The sequence below is a fragment of the Onthophagus taurus genome, chromosome 7 (genome assembly GCF_036711975.1).
Source record: "Onthophagus taurus isolate NC chromosome 7, IU_Otau_3.0, whole genome shotgun sequence".
NCBI lineage: Eukaryota > Metazoa > Arthropoda > Insecta > Coleoptera > Scarabaeidae > Onthophagus > Onthophagus taurus.
In genome coordinates, this window is record NC_091972.1 from 6,616,382 (window position 1) to 6,637,373 (window position 20,992).

A 20,992-nucleotide genomic window follows, 5' to 3' on the forward strand; every position below is an offset into this window, starting at 1 on the left:
GTTGTCGTAAGGTGCTCGTTCTATGGTTGATTTGTTGGTTTATATAAAGATGATGGATTATGTACCCTTGGCTGAGCCATGAACGCTCTGCCCGTAGTGGGATATTCCGCTTGGGCCACTTTTGAACCGCTCCGAGGGGCCTCGACGAAACGTAGGAAAACACACTGTCACACCAAAGCACACGCGATTTTCGGGCCCGGGCCCGAACTGATTGACCAGCACGCAGAGCCACCAGAGGGCGTCGCGCCGCCGCTTATTATTGCGATTTTGAAAAAAAAACAACGGAAAAAAGGTCAAAAGCGTCGCGTGTATACAGAGTGTTCGGGCGTCTGTCACATCACACGCGCGTCGCCACGTGCCTCTTGCACCTGGGGCTCGGGTCCGTTCAATTCTTTTCTGATTGTGCGCGTGCAGAGGTCCTGCGCGGTCCGCAGTCTTCTGCCAACTGTCAATCACTGGAGTCCGCGGGGGCAGAGTGGGGCACAGATGAATGATCTGTCAGCGCCGCACCACGCCTACCAACCAATCCCCGGTAGAGGGCCGCGCCTGCGCGACCGACGCTGCGTAGACGCGCTCGAGCTAGCGATGACAACCCGTCAGTGCCAATCACGGCAGGCCGCGGCGGCGTCGCGACGCTCTCCGCAGTCGTCCACCTGCCCGCCGAGTACACCTTTTGTTTTTACCGTCCCCCCTTTTCCTTTTACTCCTTCTTCACCACCAAAACGCCGGCACCCCCTGATAGTACCATAAATCAACGTGTCCTAGTGCTGCTTGCTCTATTCTACGGATAAGCACTTGCAACACAAACTTTGATCCAAAAAATTAAATAAATATTATGATTTCCAAAATATCCAATTTCTATCCAACTTTTTTTAATCCAACCAAAAATAACATAACTTTTTGCCTCATTGTGATTCATTTTTGGTTCACATCGAAAACCCATGGCACAATATCATCGTCACACTTTTCTCATGTTAATTGACGTATACAAAACGGGCCTCACCGTATACGAAATACCTGAAGGTCCCCAAAAAAAATCACACGCACACTCACACACACACATACATGCATACATACATAGGCGGAGAGAGAAAAGAATGTGACTTTTTTGTTCGACGAATGGAAACCAGCGGACCTGAAAAACGAGAAGCGACAGGGATGGGTGTGAATGGTACTGTAAATTAAAGTGATGCACACATGCCTGACTTTCGACCCCCAAACGGCGACGCGCCTCTTTGTCCGTAGATTTCATATACAGGGGTGCGTTTTTTAAATTATAATATTTTCTTACACCCTAAAAGAATTTTTTATTTCTTTTTTGTTGACTCAAAATGTATATTCTTTTCTAGGAATAAATTTAAAATTATATAAATGAAATAAAAAAAATTCGTAATTTTTAAGGTGCGTATCCACTTGGGATTGGAAAAATATGTTGGGGATGGCGGTGAATTATAAATAGTGGGAAAACCCGGTGTGGCGCTCCGGTCCGTATCGGTTCTATAAATAATTTAATAGGAAATTGCGACTTGTTTAAATATTGAAAAAGAGGCGGAAAGGGTGAATTGTGAGGGTAAAAACAAAGGAAGAGTAATTACTTTACAAAAATCAATCGAAACGAAATATCAATCAAAACAAAAATTCAATCGAAACAAAATTAAATCGAAACGAAATATTAATCGAAATGATCATTAACCTAAAAAATATTCTTTTAAAAAAAAATCACGAAATAAGATTACCTATATTAAAAATGGCACTACAATGACATAAAAATTCCATAAAAAAATTGACATAAAAATGACATTATGTGTCAATTTTAATGTTAAAGTGGATATCATAATTTAAAATGAGTTTAAATGTTAAAACGGAATTCTTACGTTAAAAATGAGGTTGAACTTAAAAATAAATTACATATACAGTGATTCACAAAAGTTTGCATACACTTTAAAAATTTTGAGTTTTCATCTGTATAATTTTTTCCATTATCAGATTAAACAGGAATAGTCTGTCTTCTCGTCTAATTCCACCTGGTGGAATATTAGCGGTTGGGTGTTTGCCTTTTTTAATTTTTGTACATCACTGTCAACTACAAAGTATTTAGACACCCATTAAATGCATTAATCTGTGGTGCATATCGTAGAATAGTTGGGTATCACAAAATGGCCGATACTTAAGGAGCATGTCTAACGATTTCAATTATCCAAAATTGATCCAGAATTGAGTAGACTATTTTAATGAGAAGTGGAAGGTAAGCGGTAATTGTCAGAATATTCCCCAAGACAGATTCAAATATCACGAAGTCAAATCGAGGTTATGATCTAGGAATGTTTCTCTTGATCTGCGTTGGAATCCTTGGTTCTAATTCATAATAACCTCAACGCTAACGTTTATTGCACAATTTTAGTGTTTTCTACATTGTCGCAGTTTTACAAAGTGGACTCTCGTTACTTTTTGGACAATAACGCCAGTTGTCATGTTCACCATCGATAAGTACACTGGCGATGAAGTTACCAGAATGGACTTGCCTATCTAAAATCCAAACCTAAACCTTATAGAGAACGTCTGGGACGAATTTGATCGCCGAATTAAGAGGTGCAACAACTTTTCAATTCGAGTGGAAGTAAATATCAGCAATCATCATACAAGGACTTGTAGAAAGTATGGCAAGGAGGGTTGAGGTTGTGATTTTTTGGTGGTTGCCAATATTCCTTTATAATAGTTACAGTTACTTTTATCCTCTTCTTGTGAATTACTGATATACAGTGTGCGGCAAAATTATGGAATAAATTAAAAAAAACCGTTATAAACATTATTTTGGAAAAACGGCAAAAGTTTTTTTTTGGTTTTTCAATATACACATATTGTTGATGACGTCATAACTTGACAACTAAATATGACAACTTGCATTCGTTTATAAATTTTTGGGATTTGTGAGTGCCTGATTAAGTTTGTCTATTTCATATTTAATAAGTTCTCCCATTTCTTAACACAGTGACTGTTCTTTTACCTCTGACACAGTTATTCTTAATGAAGATCCTTGCATGATTATATTCGTAGTACTGTTATTTATGTTTTAAACTTCTTTCTATCCTCTGTTAGATTTTTTTGGAAAAATAGATTCCATATTTGTCCTGTTATTGATGGTATCTTTTAATCTTTCCCATCTCAAGTTCTTAAGTATGATTCAACTTTCTGCGCTTTTTCTTCCTTTTAGGTAGGTGTTAAGTCTGGAGTACTTGCTTATATGCAAACTTTTCGTTTAGCCTTTTGAAGATATATACAGGATGATTCTCAAGCTATACGCATAAACTTGGGGATTTACTCCTCATGATGAATAATGACTAATGGTCGAAAAAATTTGTAGTAAAAGATTTTCTGTTTCATAGATATCCGTGATATTTACTTACAAATCAAGAATACATAGAACATTTTAAAATAACATCACAGCAAGCGTTCGAAGTTATTTCCCATATTTGCTATCAATTGGGTTCCCCGAATCCACGATCTCCAACCAGCGCAGAATAAACCAGGGTGTTGGCAGATTGTCTGTGCAGCAGCATGTACCTGATTTTGCAATATTTGCTCAGTCACTGAGGCCATATCACGGTGGCCAGGTCAATGGACCATCTCGATTTATCCATCCTCCAGGAAACACATGATGTAGATGTCGCCGATTATATCGGATATCTAGGAAACTAAAAAACTTTTACTACAATTTTTTTTATCTATTAGTCATTATTTGTCATGAGGAATAAATCCTCAAGTTTATGCGTATAAGTTGAGAATCACCCTGTATATGACTTTTGGTATTTTCTATCATTTTGATAGCATTTGATATCAAATGATGTTCTTTGCAGTTTAGAGTAGTCTGGTTTTAAACAATTCTTTGTGCTTTGACGTTATACTCTATTTAGGCTGCATCTTGTTTTTGTCACTATTTCTCCTTTGTCATTTTCTTGTTTCTTACTTTGGTGTTTTGTTGTTATTGTTGTTTTTGGTAGTGTTACCTGTGCTTTAAGTAGATGGTGGCCCTTACCACATAATGCACCTGTTTTAACTCTTACATCAAGGATCTTCAGGTTACTAATGAGAATGTAGTAAATGATTTTGGCCACATTTTTTGTTAAGATTTTTTTAAATTAAGCTTCATCTTTACGTAGAGTTTTTAGTAGACATTTTCAAAATTATATTATTAACAGATTTTTTTTAAACTACTTGTATGTAACTATTTTAAAAATTCTGAAAAATGATTTTAATTGAAAGCTGTCAATATGATGTTTCATCCCGTTAAAATGAAGTTGGAATGTTAAAATTGAAATGTGATTTTTAGTTGCTTTTTGTTTTCTTTTTTTTTCTGCATTTAGAATAAAAATATACCTGCGAAACCGTTTCGTGGCAAATGTAACCGTCAGGATGGTGGTTGGTAAACATTTGTTTTCGATGGAACGGTAACCTGAAGGGTGGTGGGGGATATTTTAGTACCTTGGTCGCTGCGTTTATATTTATTGTTTATTTGTTGCGATCCGTTTCGTTGAAATACGAACGCAACCCACGCGATATCGAAGGCCGACAGAACGAGTTGTGAAACTTATTCTCTACAACAGTTTTATCTTTTTTTATTTTATTATTATTATTATCTCTCCGTTCGTTTTCTTTTAGGTCACAAAAAAATCAAAAATTTAAATATAGACATATCTTATTAGAAATGATGGCGTCAACTTTTCCCGGTATAATAAATCCCACGACGAATAACATTTTTAGTTAATTAATTAGTATTTAAAATAATACCTTGAAACCATAAAAAAACACACAAATATTATTTATTCCCTGTATATATTTAAACTGTATGTTTTGAGTAAATGTCAATGGGACGAGAATGAAAAAAAAAATTGACGATCGTAACCGTAAACGTCGTGTACCGGAGATTTATCGACCATAAACTTTAAAAGAGCTTCTTGGCTTCTGAAAAGTATTATAGACGGTGCATCAACCGTCTTTTATTTAAAAAAATACAAAAGAATGATTCGAAATCATTTTCAAAGTCGATTATTTTATATTTTATAAAATACGGGAGTCCTTATCTAATACATTCGCATTTATTACGACGTTGGCGTAGGAATGGAAACAAAAGAAATCTCTCCGGATATGCTGTCAAGTCGCGACTGTAGCGCTCCGAGGACGACGACGACCAGAATCGAAAGCTATCTACAAATTCAACAACCAGACGTGATGATAATAAAAGGATTTCAACTAGACTTTAATAATAAAATAATTAAAAAAAAATTATTTCATCGAAAACCATTCAAGAATGACTCTTTCTATGTGTGGCTAACAGTAAGTAGTTTTACGAACTCGAACAGAGATTTTGTTATTGTTTTACAAACTTTCTTTCTTTTATTTCGACGTTAGGTTACTTTTAGGGAGTGTGCAATAGGCGTAATAAATAGATCGTAAAAGGTAATAAAAGAACCGAAAAGAAAAAAAGAAAACCCGTTAGTAGAGTTACGCAGAGACGTGGTGTTTCCGTGAAGTGAGGAAGCTGTTTTACCTGGGTGTCGTAAAATGAGCCATATATCATTGGCACAGTGATGATATCTGTGAGGTTTACTTTCTTTTTCGAAAGCTCTTAAATGGTAATAAAATTAGAGTAACCTTACTAAATATAAACTGAAAATTATTAGCATACTGAGTGATACAAAAAAAACACACTTTATATAACGATTTATATTCATAGTTTCAAAATAAGGCAAAAAGAAAGTTATTGACAAAATCTAAACTAAAAATAATTTCATGAAGAAAATGTGTTCCAAAATCCTCTTGTTTATACAATCTTCTTTGAAAAATTCTTATCCACGCACTGCGTTGTAATTGAATACACATGCTGATGTAAGAATCGTTAAATCTCGTTATAACACAGATCAATGGCAGTTACGTTACTGAGATAAATCAATGGCACAAAAAAAAATTGTACTCGTTTCCCGCCTTGACACACATAGTAATAAATGTTACGTAAATTTAAAGTCGCGAAAACCGAGGCGCTTCAATCGACACCATTCCAACTATTGTAATCATCAACACTAATCATAATTAAGTTTAATATCACCACAGTGCCATGCGTTTACTTCGTGGATTTTGGCGAGAAATAGACATTGCGAAGTATTTCGTGAATTTATTTCGCATTCAATTTCTTGGAATGGTTTGTGTAGCAAAGCGAAGGTTTGGCAACCACAAGAAAAGGATTGTAGCTGCATTTGTAGCTCCAGTCGATAACATTCCAAAGTACTTTCACTAAAGTGTTGTGCATTTACTTCAAGAAATCAGCGTTGAATTAATTTTTTATGCGATTTCTTAGAATGATTTGGCAATGAGGTCGTAGAGACTTGATGGGTGATTATGGTAGAGGTCGTTTGTGGCCGAGGCGCTAATTTCACTTTTATCAATCAAGAGCGTTATGTATTTACTTCGAAATAGATTAATGCGAAAATGTTTGTCAATTCATTTCATGGCGAGTTGCTTAGAATGACTTGTATACCAAGACCATGAAGCTGGATTATTGATGGATAACAAAACTATAATAATAATTCTTGAACTATTATAAACTAGTTTAGGAAACCTGAATCAAGTTATTGAAGTCGATACCAAATCTTAGACATAGTAAGTCTCCATCAAGTGTACTTCAAATCTGTATCATTCTTGCATTAAGTTTTCATTAGGTCTCAATAGAGACAACTCAAATCATGCCTGTATAGAATTCTCAATATGTTGCTATAAAGCCAAGTCTGCACAGAATCAAGTCCCCATGAAAAAAAACCGGAAAAAATCATCTCTATACCCAGCTGGCTAAATATCAAAAGAATGAAATTTCTCTGCCCTAATATATTATACCTAGACCAAGGCTAGAGATAATATATAATCCCAATCATGCCTGCCAATTTCTATTATGTTAATATCCAATCAACTCTGTATAAAGTCTATATCATTTCTGCATCAAATCTGCATTATGTTTGTGTTAATTTAGTCTGGACTGTCAATATGTCTTTAGGTTGTGCGTCACAAGTACATCTAGGAGTATTCCAAACCGCATAAAATTTCCATTCAGTTTTGGGATGGTTTGTGTATGGTCATCAACATTCTACGTTGCAGCATGTTTGCATGTTTGTATTGTAAGTTTTTCTTGGTGTGACAAGAGTTTAGGTTTTAGATGCTTTTTTGTCAAAAGTCGGAAACAACTATGAACATCAAAGCTAAATTGTCTCAAATTCTAAGAATTTGAGTTGGTAAATTGAAAAGAATCGTTAAAAAGAAATTATAATAATTAAAAATAATGAGTGGAATAAAAAGGAAGTTATCATGAAATCCCATATTTGGTGTTAAAAGATGAATGCCCATCGAAAAATTTATTTAATAAACCCTTGTGGTCGGTTCGTTTCGCACGAAATCCGACACCATATAAGCGCAAAATATTCCCTCCTTTTCTTTTCGAGTGCCCTCTTCTCCCAGCACACACGTACACATACACACACACTCGCACCCGTTAATAATACCAATGGAGCAATCAAGAGAGTTGGTCGCAAGAACACCTGCCCGAGTTGAGTTGAGTTTATAAGGTGCCCATATCGAATTATAGCGGCAGTAAAAAGTAATTTTATTGAATTTAAATTAAAACGGGGCCCCGATCGACGTAATATATCTGAAGTTTCGCCCCGTAATTTATACCGCTTCAACACGTCGTCGTCGTCATCCTACTTGGTGCTCGACTGTGTCGCCGCAAAGCCGGCAATTTAGCAATTTTCGTATTTGCATCGCGTCCGTAATATTCTAATTGATTTACTCGACGGTAAAAACGACAACCACAATTACCGACGGTCAATTTACGTACTACGCGATTCGATCTCGTTTTTCTTCTTCTTCTCCCGATACCCACGTGTACGTTAGTGTGTGTTGATCAAGACCATTGGTTGCCCACGAGATCAAGATCTACAAGGGATTATTTCCTCTAAGGCTATAATTTTCTAGTTGGAATCAATTTACTTCAACTACATACCTTGAAATCAATTAACAACTTTTTCTATTTTCTCGTTATAAGTCTTATTCAAATTAAATCCCATAAAATCGCAGATCAGAAATGTAAAGTATAAATAATGTATATGTTTTAATTTTAATTATATATTATATTTTCTTAAACCTTCACTTTGTTGCCAAATGGCCTTAAATTATTCCATCCTTTATCGGTTAAAATCCTGACTTTAGATAAGTCTGACATGTTCAAATCTGGGCAAGTATTGGATTGTGAAATATACTTGTCTAACTTATGATAAAGTTGCATTGATACACAAAACATAGGATGTGTTTTGTTATATATGTCGTAGGCAAATGGTTATTTCAGGTAAATAGCTTTTTCTTAGCCAGATACTATCTGCATAGGCAAATAGTTTTATTTCATTTATTTTAGTCTAAATTCTACTTTCCTAGGTAAATAGCATATGGCTAAAATATTTTCAGGCAAATAGCTCTTTAAACCAACTCAACGCAACCCAAGCCAACCCCAGGAATGCTTTACTTCTTTTAGAGAGGCCTGCACTTCACAATCACTGTTTTCTGGACAAGGGATGTCAAAATGCCAGTGCCAGCCTTTGAAATTTCAGTGCAATTTGTTTCAAAAATAAGATGATGTGTGCAATAGTAGATGCTATTCCAGCAACAATTGTCTAAACAAGTAAATTTTTGTATTTAGTATTAAAGTCTTCAAGAAATAAATCGTTTATTTGCATTTTTATTAAACTTAACAAAAGTATATGAAACTGTTATGCATTTTTTGAAAATGATACGAAAATAATTTGACTCGTTTAAGACTCATTAGTGACTATAATTTAAGAAAAGTAGGTTGATAACGATAGGAACTACTTTATACTTACTCTATATTGCATTGTTGTATCGAAAATATGGTATTTGCCTAAAACAAGCTTAGACAGATACTATTTGTCTTGTCCAATAGTATTTACATAGAGCTATCTACCTGAAATAACCATTTGCCTGCGACAAATACATTATCTCAATCAAAAACTTCCACGTTATGAATAAAGGAATTCAATTTGAATTTTGTTAATTGTGATAATTCACCTGGATTATAGTACATATTTTGTTACCTTCTTTACCATGGAAACTTATTCCTCCCTCTTGCGTTAATGACTATTAGAAATCAATACAGTTAGTCTTCCTAACGCAATACAGACATGTTCGATGGGATGCATAAATGGACTGAGTGCAGGTCAATCAATCCGTCTTATTCTTACTTGTTCCAGATATCATCGATAAATCTGGTTGTGGTCTAACAATATCATGCAGGAAAATCTTAACCAGCAGTGAGCCATAACCGATAATCCATAAATTAGCACCAAATGAACGTCTGTCGCCAACACAAACTTTTCGATTCGATTTAAAAAATCATATAAAATCGGGATTTTAATGAATCGCTATGAAATTGTCAACACATATAAAGAAAACTATACATTTTTCAACGAAAAAGATCGTTTATCAAAACATATCTTATTTCTTGACATGTTACATTTTTTGTGTCATCGTTCTTTTATTTTCAAGTTATATATTGAATTGTTTTCAAAATATCATAAAAAATGCGATCTTTAACGATATCATTATGCAATTATCAGTAAATATAGAAGAAAGTGTCGCCATTATAATGAAAAAGGCCGTTTTTGAAAATGTTTTTTCGTTCTTGAGATAAAAAATTTTAAACACACTTTATAAAGGAAATAAAGATTTTTGAATCTCTGACACATTTAGAAACAATATATTGCTCAAGACATAGAATTCCAAGCTGGTTATTGATGGGCAAAATCCTACAACTCAGTACTTGTGATACAATGAAGGCTATCCAATCCTCCATTTGGCCAAAGTATACGCCGATAGAATAGATGAACACCGAATTAATCGGCAAGAACGATGTAACGAGTTGCTGTCCATAAAAGCTCGGAAATGTATAGTACCAGAATTGCAAACTAGACGGTAAGTCATTGGGAATTGAAAAAGTTAGTTTTGTTTACAAATGTCAATCAACCCAAGAAAGAATATTGGGTGAGGTTAGTTCTCTTTTGTAATGTCAAGTATACTGTGAAGGAATGTTGGGTGCGGTTAGTTTCCTGTTGTAATATCAATTATACCTCTTAATGCAATAACATTAACCTCTATCTTCTTAGAATTGATTTCATATCAAAATCGCAAAACCTGTTTTATTAGGCAAACCTCTTTGATCTCATTGATTGGTGGTTCTTTCTTGCCTGGGTCCGAATCCTAATTTTTTGGATGGTGTCCAAAAACATATTTTGATTCATTCATGCTACTACATTGATAACAGAAAATGTATCAACATTTATTATTTCACTGTACATTACAGCACCATAAGGTGATTCACTACAATCTCAGAATTTATACAATTCTACAGATGTATCTTCAAACTGAATCGGTAATTGTGGATCGTTTCAAACCTCTTCAAATGCGCAAATTTTTGCAATCAACCTTGTAAAATCTCATTCATCTCTTTCTGCAACTTTATTTTCAACCTTGCAACCAGTAATCATCAACATATGTTGAGGTAGAGTTATAAATGTGCTTATAAGTTGTCCAACTTATAGTCTTCATTTTTAATCGTATTCTGCTTGAAACTGGCTCCATAATCCAGTTAATTCTTTCTCTTCTCATTGGAAGTTGCGTTAGTGTCACCAACAAGCTGTTGCAAAGAATCGTAATCAATCTTGTCTATCAATTCAATGTTATTCGTTGTTATTGTTCCCATTAATCTTCGTGGTTGCTTCGATCTTGTTAATAGAAATATTTGAAGTAATTAGCAAATAGGGACTTGACATTGTCGAATAAAATTCGTACTTCTAAGCACCGTTGAATGTTATGACATCTGTATTAGTCGATGATCGTTGTATGCCATGTTGTCGATGAATAAATTTTCCCTGTTATCTTTTACTTCTAGTCATATTTAAAATAACTAGGAAAGGAACACTTCTTGATAGTGTCCAGGAAGAAGATAATTAAAACACAACTTTAAAGATTTGACGCGTTGTAAACGACTTGTTAGATCGAAGACTCTACACATTGAAAACACTAACTTATAACATTTGTAAATGCTATATTTTTTTGGTCTATTTCCCACAATTTTTTAGTATTCTTTTCTATGTGTTTCTTAGTATAAAATAAAATTGTGTTTTATTCCTTAACGGATTCTTCAGTCTTCTTATACCAAATCTTGTTGGAAAGATCAATCCATGTTGTCAAGAAACCCTAATTGTTGAAACACTCGTGTATTCATTGTCACACTTATTTCTTCGCATACTGTACAACAATTATTAATTTGAAAATTAAACTAAACATAGAAAATTTTTTAAAACGAGTTAAAACACTTCTAAAATGATATATAATAGAGTTGTTGATGGATGGCACAATAATTCAATGAAACATTTTATGCAGATTTTTCAAAATATGATTTGAGAACGCTATAAATTAGAAATAGAATAAAGTAAAACGGTTATAACGCACAAGACATACTTATGCTAATAGAGATTTTCATCGCTGGGCGTACGAATGCTCGCGGTCGAATAAAACCTCTTTGCCGTGGAGAGAGGCACCAAGTCCAACAGGTGCGGATTAAGCACGGATATCACGTTTTAATAGACATTAGATCCTATAAATTACTACGTCGAAAAGTGCTTTGTCCAAAAACTCCATCATCTCTTTCTCTTTTCCCTAAATTTTTTTCTCACTTCAACTAAAGCTCTCCACATGCAGGTAGAGATAATTTCGTAACTTTTAAATAGAGAATTTTTCTGTTCCCTCTAGGGGGTTTTTAACTTTTGTCATCGACGCAGCATCGACTAATCCTGTTTGATTGACGTAAAAGAAATGAGAAAACGAGAAAATGGGATTATATTTTCGTGTGTTGCAAAAAAATTTCTTTTTGGGTTAATCCGGGTGCTGGTTCCAGGGGATACCTGCGAAAATGTCTTACTACTACTAAAACGGCGGCGGTTAACTTCTCGCACCTTAAAGAGAGGAAGAGAAAACGGTGATGGTGTCAACGGCGCGTCGACAATGATAAAGCGGGCTAAGCGTATAGTTAAGGGAGTTAAACGGCCCATTGTGTTCAGACCAGATGAGATTATATCTTCGGGAATTGTCCTGTAAATCGGGGACATATAGATAATGTCCCGTCAGATAATATAAAAAAAGAACGAAATGGCTTTAAAGTGTAAAAGAGCGAAGAACTATTAGTTACAGTTTTAAAACAACAAAAATCAAAAATTTGGGTCATTTTTATTCTTTGCAAACAATTCGAATACATTCGATAACAATCTTTCATAGCGAAGCTACCAAAGGATTAATTAAAAAGTTAAAAAATAAATAAATAAAGTCTTCTTTAAAAGTAATCTTCAATCGGATTAAAACATTTCGCAAAAAAGGCAACGTTGCAATGTTTTAATGAGAGAGGTGAAAATATTTTTGTAATTTTCTGTTTATTTTAGCTTGGTAAACGGTCAGGTGATGCACATCTCACCCAATTACTGAATGTTTTTCGTTGGTAATCCTCCGTTGTTGACTTCACCGTCGGGTATCATAAATTATTTCTTACGAAATCAAATCAGTTAATTATACGGTAACATTGCAATAAAGTCAAAGGCTTTAATAATGATATTAGTAACATTTTAAATATTGTGTAACATTTTTAATAAAAACGTCTTTAAGATTTTCGTGGAATTAATAAAAAAGAAATTTAAAAAAAGGAGGGATCTCGTACCGCCCAATCATTGTATAACGTTGACCCCCATATCCTGCAACACTCGACTCTTTAGCTCGCGGTGTCCCGTTACCATCAGATAAAGAACCGCCTTAGCAGCGTATATTCAAATATCGCTTATTGATCAGACAGTTATCAAAGTACAACGTGAGACGGCGGCTGCACGAACCACCACGGACAAGGTGGTTCTTATAAAACAGTTACGATCCACCGCTCCATAATAACCAATTTAATTCTTACAATATTTACTAAGAAAACAAACAAGTTTAAAATGTTTTAAAAGAATTTGTTGACCACACAGTTTTTGGATTAGTATTCAAAGAAATGCGATCTCCCACCTCCTTTGCAAGCAAGGAAAAGTTTTGACCCGTAAAATTTTACGCCAGCCGCCACAAAAGCTCTTCACCACGTGGTGCCAGCAGCCCGGACAGCGCCACCTACAAGAAGACAATGTATCCCAGCGGGCCGACGGATGGGTCCTCAATCCGTCTTCATTTCTGCTTTCACGGTGACACCTGAATGGGAGAGCCTGCTATTCTTGATTTCTAAAGACAACTTTCTTCCAGGAACGCTCAACCCTCTGGTCGTAGTTACTAATAATAAAGAAACGCGGGGGAGAAGAAAAAGAAGAAGCGGCCGAGATTTCTTGGAAGAAACAAGATTCCGAAGAAACATTCTGCTTCGAAATCGCAAACAAGAACCAACCGTTTAAAGCGACGCGGAACTAATATAACGGGTTTGAATTTGAAGAAACCCCTATTCTCACTTGAATTAATAATAAATATTTAGTTGACATCAACACCGATGAGTGTCGTCCAAGTTGTGTACAGCGTTGTATTAATTAATTATTGTATCTATACCGACAAGTGTAACCCATATGAGTTTATAAGCCGGATATGGGTGTTTTCCATTAGATTCTTTAAGAAAAATTAACTACATAACAACATTCTTCGTTATTTATTACTATTACATACGTTTCGTTTATTAAAAATAAAAATGGATGATTTTAAAAACACAACAACCGTCGTCCACCTTGGAATAGAACGGATTCTTTCTTGGTTAAAACATATTTAGGGTCATTAATCAATGCTTGTAAACAAATTACCGGTGGCAGAATGTTGGCGTTGTTTGCGTTTTTTAAGAAACTCGTTTATTTTAATAACGTTCGAGATAAAAAAAAATGGGAAAATTAAGACTTAAGCGTCTTATTTATGAAATCTTAAGAAACGATTTCACTAAATATACATATGTATAAAATAAAAAACTTGTAATCTCACAAAACCAAGTACAAACTCACAAACTGAAATATACCTTGTTTTTAATCCAAAATAGACCCCGGTTACTGGGTGATGGATCAAAAATATAAAAAGAACTTATAAATCTAAATGGTCCATCATTTCAAAATTAAACATGTAAATGATCATTTATAAATAATTTAGAGATCATATTTTCAGTTTCTTTATTTACAGTTTATCTTATCCGGCTGGTGTGTGTTCCAGGCTAGACGTCGCGCCTTATTTTACTTACATAAAGAAATAAGGCGCGACGTCTTGTCTAGAAGACGCACCAGCACCATCTTTTCCGATTGAAAGGCACCCCTTTTTTCACGATGGCTCATTTTTATTTCTTTTTTTTTTAATTTATAATTCGCTTAAATCGTTCCAAAAAAATTAGAGAGACATGACTTTAAAAAACTGATATTAGTAACTAGTGGATTTATATTCACCAAACTAAGTTATTTAGGATGTTAAAGCTATCCATCCTGGTCTTTGTCGTTTGACTTCAAATAGAATATCAATGGTGAAATGGTTTGGTATAAAGCTTTTCAACAAACCACTACCAAATAAACATTTCCTGCAGATCATGTTATAAATCAATCTGTAAGATTTAAATTAAGTATTCAGTCACTTTTGTTTACTTTTTCACCGGCCATCATGACTTCGTATTTATATAGGTTGTTTATTGCTTAGTTAATGGTATTAGTAAAAACAGTTAAAATTCCTAATGTTATGATGTCAAAAATATTGGAAAGAGTGATTGTTAATAGACGTTTAAAACATCTTGTGGAGTTAAAAATATTGTTTATTTGCAACTTGGACTTTAGATACTGGTATAGTTGCGATACTGTAACACTTGTATGTTACGGATAGATCACAGAATGGTTATTCATTATCCACCATCTTCTTTATTTAGATATACTTTCAACTTATTTAGTATTCTTCTCTAAAGATCAATCTAGACCTTAAACATCATTTTTAAGGCATTCATTAAACTGTACCTTTCTATTAATTCCACCAAATTATCGGTCATGGTTTCTGGTGGTGCGACGATGTGCAACCAATCAATAAATATAATCAAAAAAGATTGAGATTCGTGTTAAGCGATGTGTTTCTGAGTACTTTCGAAACTTAAAAGTTGAAAATACTTATTTACAAACAACCGGTAAAGATATCTCAAACTTACTTCTTCTTGATTGAGGTGATTGAATATTAGTCAAATAAGAAAACCACATTCAATTGCATCCTTTCCTCCTCGACAATCATTAGTTTTAAAGTTATAACGTCATCAATAAAAAATATACTTTTAAATTCGGTAATAAAAAAAAATTTTTGATGACGTCTTAACTTAAAAACAAATGACTGTCGGGAAGTGAACATAGGCTCAAAATGTATGTATTGAAAAACCAAAATAGACTTGTTTCGTCGTTTTTGTAAAATAATGTTTATAAGCGTCTCATTGAATTTATTCCAAAATTTTGCTGCACCCTGTATATGCATATATGTATCAGGCACACATATTAATGTGGGGTGGAAAGAGTATTTTTAACATTGTAGTGTCATTAAGTTATAATTTACAATATTTAAGAGTCACTAACACTACAGAATCGATAATGATGGAAAATTAAATGTTTTAATGATAATTATCAAGATAAATGTCAAATTTAAGGTTGAAACTGTCACTTTTGGCATATCATTGTCAACATTTGAGGTTAAATATAACATTTTTGTTAAACGTCAAATCAGATTTAAAGCGTCATTGTTGACGTTTATTATGTCAAGTGTCAAAATTAAATTTCACGATTATTAAATTAAATTTCAAGTTGAAAATGTAATCTTTTACGTTTGATCTGAGGCTGGTTTTGTGGAGAATGGCTTATTGCTTTTTGAAGGTAAAAAGACAACCGAGACAATTATTACAGTGCTACTAGACAGTGTTGTTATTGTCATGGATAATTATAAATAGACTAATACTTTTAAATCTAGTGAGCAATATAAATTGGAAATACCGTTTTGAATACATTTTTTGTTTACACATTTGGACTTCAAAAAAAGAATCTTAATAAGAATCTTGTTATGAATGAATCCTTCTTAGCAAGAAACCTAGATATTTGATTACTCTTTATGTTATTGAACACGTGCGTACAGTTTGGCGTAACTCTGTTGTACTAGTTTTGATTTCGACCCAACTTGAAAGAATTTTCAGAAAAAATTCTTTTTCATCGTACCAAAACGTTTCGTATACAAACTTATCATTAGCGTACACACATCTAGGCGCTTGCACAACGGGGGTTGTGTTATTAAACAGCCTCGGACCGGGCTCTGTGTGGCGCTAGCTGTAACGGAACCGACCTCTCCCTGGCCCGTCATGTCAGCCAAGTTACGACCAGCACTGTGTACACGAACCACTCCAATCAAAATAAACACACAGCCCGAGATCGCTCGTTATATATTTATACGCATTAGAAACCTCTCTCTATAGCGTTCATATTATTATTAAACTCATATTTGTTACCATAAAAATAAATTTTATAAATTCAACTTGCTTTTATTTTGCTATTTAAAAAATAATAAACACTAAAAAACAAATTAAAATCTAATTGAAGTTATTGCAATAAAAATTAGTTGTATTTTATAGATATTGTAATAAAAGAATATATTAACTTTATTTATTGTGTGTACAAGATTATTATTTCCCTTTAAAAACCAATTTTCTATATTTTATAATCTTAATACATGTGGCTCCATCTATCCGCGATACGTTGAAGCGCATACGTACTAACTCGTATATACAGAATATTGTATGTATACGAGTGAATACAGAAAGAAAGAGCGGTGCCGAAGCAAAGACCGGACTCCGATTCGAAGGACAGTCGAAGGATCTGGTCCCAAAAGAAACGGGCAACCTCAACCCAATACCCGCCTTTGTCCAAGACGATTTATGGTTTGACACTTTCGAGCGCACAGCGTCGACGTTCGCCGTTATCCCTCTCTCTCCGATCCCCAAATTCGTTCGGATCTAGAAAGAGATGGAACAAAACGCATCTCTATACTCGTTGCCTGTTCGTTCTTAAGGAGCATATGGTATAAATCACTCTCCCGCTCTTCCAAAAAGGCTCTTCTAGACGGGACGGCAATGGTATACTATAAGAAAAGAAGGAAAGAGAGAAAAGAGGGTGATTTCGAGAGAGGAGACGTGGATATTGGACCGGTCGTTATTTTTGTCATTCATATAAACCATCCGAAACATCGGTTTGTTACTCAACAATCGGATTTATTGGTCGAGCACCGGTGTTTGACAGAATCGTATCGAAAATGGAATGAAAATTTATTTATTAACTTAAATTAACTAAAAACTAACTCAGAAATAAAAAGTGATTTTTTTGTTTTATTAAATACACGATATAAAAAAAGCCATTATAATATACTCAGCGGGTTCTTAAAATGAAAACATAAGAAGCGTTGATACTTGGATGAGTAGACACTTTGCCTCAGGTACATTTTAATAAAAGACAAAGATGAATAGAAGAGGTAGATAACCGAACAAAAGAAGAATCAACGAGAAAATGTCTTAAGGAGTTAGTTCTTAGAGAAGAGATGATGATACAAAAGAAGATTTAAAATTTTAGCTTTTCTGGTTGTTAGTAAAAGTGCAATTACGAGCAGCGTCGAGTCGTCGACGACCTCGCTGTAAGAGGTCGCTTTCCCGAGGGAATTTACCAGAGCGAACTCGGCATACTGACATAATAATTATGATATACGAGGGCGAAATTGCGGTAAGCCACCATTGCGCGTCTCTATTACTAAGTAACGCGACCGAAAATGCACACCAAAATGGGACCAATTACAAACAGTCGTGATGTTGTAATTTTCATGAAACAAAATTTCTTTATGAAAGTCTTTAAGAAAAAATTCTTCGGGAAAAAAAATTCTAAGTAGACGATAATAAATCAAAACGAAAAAGAGATAGAATGAGTCGACTAAAACCGCAGAACACACAGTAACAATGAAGACATAAGCGTCAAGTAGGCCAATTGACAGCAACAGCAGCAGCCGGTCGCCACCGCCACCTATCGGGTCCGACATAAAAACGAGTCCGGAGACTCCAGTAACTTGCCAATCATCAATCATATCGGTCACGATGAAAAAAATTTGGTTTATTTTTTTTAAGAGGTTTTAGTCGCCTTCGAAATCTTCTCGGAATAAAAACAAAAACATTTAAAAAAAAATTCTTCACGTAGTCGAGTTGGCGTTGATCGTCGCGATTTCTAAATTAATTAAGTAATTAACACCGACGATGAAAAGTCGTCTTCGATGTTGTCGTCGACGTCGATGCAGCAAAAAAGCTCGAACGCATAAATCGGCGATAAAATTTAATGGGCGTTTTGTCGGGGCGACACTTTATATTCGGCCCAGGATCTAATTTATGGGCTCATTGTGGGCTACGTTGTTGTTGTTGTAGGACACTTTTTATTTATTCCTTTTAGAATACTTTTAGAAAATTATTTTATTTTGTTTTAATATTTTCTAAACTAATTATACAGGATAATTCAAATTCGACCCCCACCATTGGGATCTCAGAAACCATAAGAGATACAGAAATGGTTAAATGGGGGCAAAGTTGCGTATCTTAGAGCTCATCATTTTTCTACTAAGTTTTTGATCTAGTCGTTTTAGTTTTTAAAATATGGCTGAAAAACAAATAAATGACTTTTTCGTTTTTTGCCTATAACTTCTTTATTTTTCGTTTGTTCGTGAATCTGAAAAAACATTCTTTAGACAACTTTTTATGAAAAATGTCATGGCACAACTAGAAATTTTCTCCAACGATTCGTTTTCGTGAAACTATCATCAGGTTTATTTTTTCTTATCAACGCCATATTTGATTTTCACACCAAAAAATAGGATAATTAATTCTGATTTCAATGATATGTCACACAATGTATTTAATTTAAAAAAACATTGAATTATTCCAAGTAAAGAATAATTTTATTGTGAACAACTGTACAGCTCACAATATTAATTTATTTTAAAGTTTGTGCAAAGTTAAAGGTAGATTTAAAGGCATAGTTTAATTAGACACAGTGTTGTTCGCTGATAATCTCGATGACATTAAACTCAGTTCTGTTCTATTACTCAACAGAGTTCTTACCTCTGTTCTTCGAGGTAAGTCCTTTTTAACGTGATTTTTTAGCGATACTTGATCTTTCCATTTTACGCTGTGTTGTTCTAAGCCTGTTGGCAGATGTTATGGTCAAAGTCAGTGTTTCTGCACCATGGTATATTACTGATCGAACACTTTTCTTTTTAGAGATATTGGTGGGTTGCTCTTAAACACATCTCTGAGTTTACCATATGCTGCCCATGAGATGATTATTCTCCTTCTTAATTCGCAGGTCTGATTGTCTCTTGTGATTTTAATTTCATGGCCAAGATAAGTGTACTTCTCCACTAGTTCAATTTCCTTTCCTTCCATTACAATGTTTTCGCTGGGAACCAGATTGGGCATAAATTTTGTTTTGGAGATATTGATTTCCAGAATAACTGATGCACATACTACACCAAAAAATTCGCGGAATCCATGCCACGACGAATGCATGCGATAATTGACACCAATGGAGGGCTTACATCGTATTAAAACATAATACCAACCTAAACATAATCACTTTTCCTTAACTGTATACTCTTTTATTCATTTCATTTTATGTTTAAATTAAAGTACTTAGATTATTAAAGTACCGCGGTTCATGAAGCCTGTGTATTCGAAATATTCGAGCCAAAAAGGCTTTTATGATCCGCGGTATTTTGATAATCTAGGGACTTTAGTTCAAACATGTAAGAAACGCCATCTTACGGCTAGAAAAACAAATCGAACGATTTAAACGTTTTATGTGAAATAAATAAATCTTAAATGGGTGATAATTGAGAGTTATTTATTATTAGGGTTTGATTGAATTGACACAGTAAACAAATTAGCGGTAGCAAAATAAATAATAAATTTTGTTTTAAATTATCACGATGAATATGTATTGGGTGAGATATCAACGAGTTTCCATCTAAAAAGTAATTAACGATGGTAAAAATCGCGCGTAAAAGATTGATTATTATCAATTATAACCCCATAAATTATATCTTTAACACATTTTTTTATTACCACAAAAAACTGCGGTTGCGCATATAGCATACTTGGTTTACTGCGCCATCTGGTTGATGTACCACTAAAATGAGTGTTTAAAGTATAAGCTGCGATGTCCGAGTGGTTAAGGAGTTTGACTTGAAATCAAATGGGCTTTGCCCGCACAGGTTCGAATCCTGTTCGCAGCGAAATTTTTTTTTTATCCAAATTAGTTTTTTTATATAATTTATTAATAAAAATTTTAAATGTTGATACCTAAACTTAAATTTTTTTTAATTCATAAAAATTCTTGTACCATACGCAACGAAACCAATTTCCTAATCAACATCTTGCCGTCTGGCTGCGTATAAATTATTTACTATCCGTTGCCCGCCTCCCGTCGGAGATACCCCCAGGGGGCCGGTGGCCCCATGCTGTGGCGGCATTTTCTAGGTCACGGCGGGCCCCCGTAAATATTTTATCGGGATTTCCCAGGGCGCCGCGGCGGCCCCAGAACCCTCCGGGATGCTGTACTGGTTGCCCCCAACGACTGCGCCTCATCTTGACAGCTTACGAATATGATAGACTCGAAAGCGTACGAGCAATCTTCTACATTTCAATTGACCCGGTGAATATATTTATCAACCAAAAAAATATATATTTGTTTGCGGAGTGTGTAAAGGTATTTCTTTCTTTGAACAACGATGTGTATAAATAACAGTATGGGTTAGAGAATGAAAATTATGAGAAAAAATACTTTAAATGTATTGATATTAATTTTCTATA

General features: G+C 34.4%; 1 protein-coding gene, 1 long non-coding RNA gene and 1 other non-coding gene across 7 annotated transcripts in view; 2 read left to right on the plus strand and 1 right to left on the minus strand.

Annotated features, from left to right (window-relative positions):
- Window positions 1–449, minus strand: part of LOC111418807 (Meis homeobox homothorax) — a 119,377-nt gene extending 118,928 nt beyond the window's left edge. For 3 of the 5 annotated variants that reach the window (XM_071198135.1, XM_071198136.1, XM_071198134.1), the window contains exon 1: window positions 66–449. In XM_071198135.1, the coding sequence (XP_071054236.1) occupies window positions 66–80 (15 nt within the window). In that variant the 5' untranslated portion in view covers window positions 81–449. The remainder of the gene's footprint in view (window positions 1–65) is intronic. The other 2 variants (XM_023051481.2, XM_023051479.2) reach the window with 1 other exon arrangement.
- Window positions 450–14,355: 13,906 nt separating this feature from the next.
- LOC139430661 (uncharacterized) lies at window positions 14,356–16,632 on the plus strand. Its single transcript, XR_011641050.1, has 2 exons — window positions 14,356–15,983; window positions 16,078–16,632. It is a non-coding gene; the product is annotated as an uncharacterized lncRNA (long non-coding RNA).
- Window positions 16,633–20,333: 3,701 nt separating this feature from the next.
- TRNAS-UGA (transfer RNA serine (anticodon CGA)) lies at window positions 20,334–20,415 on the plus strand. The gene has a single exon. It is a non-coding gene; the product is annotated as a tRNA-Ser (tRNA).
- Window positions 20,416–20,992: the final 577 nt, after the last annotated feature.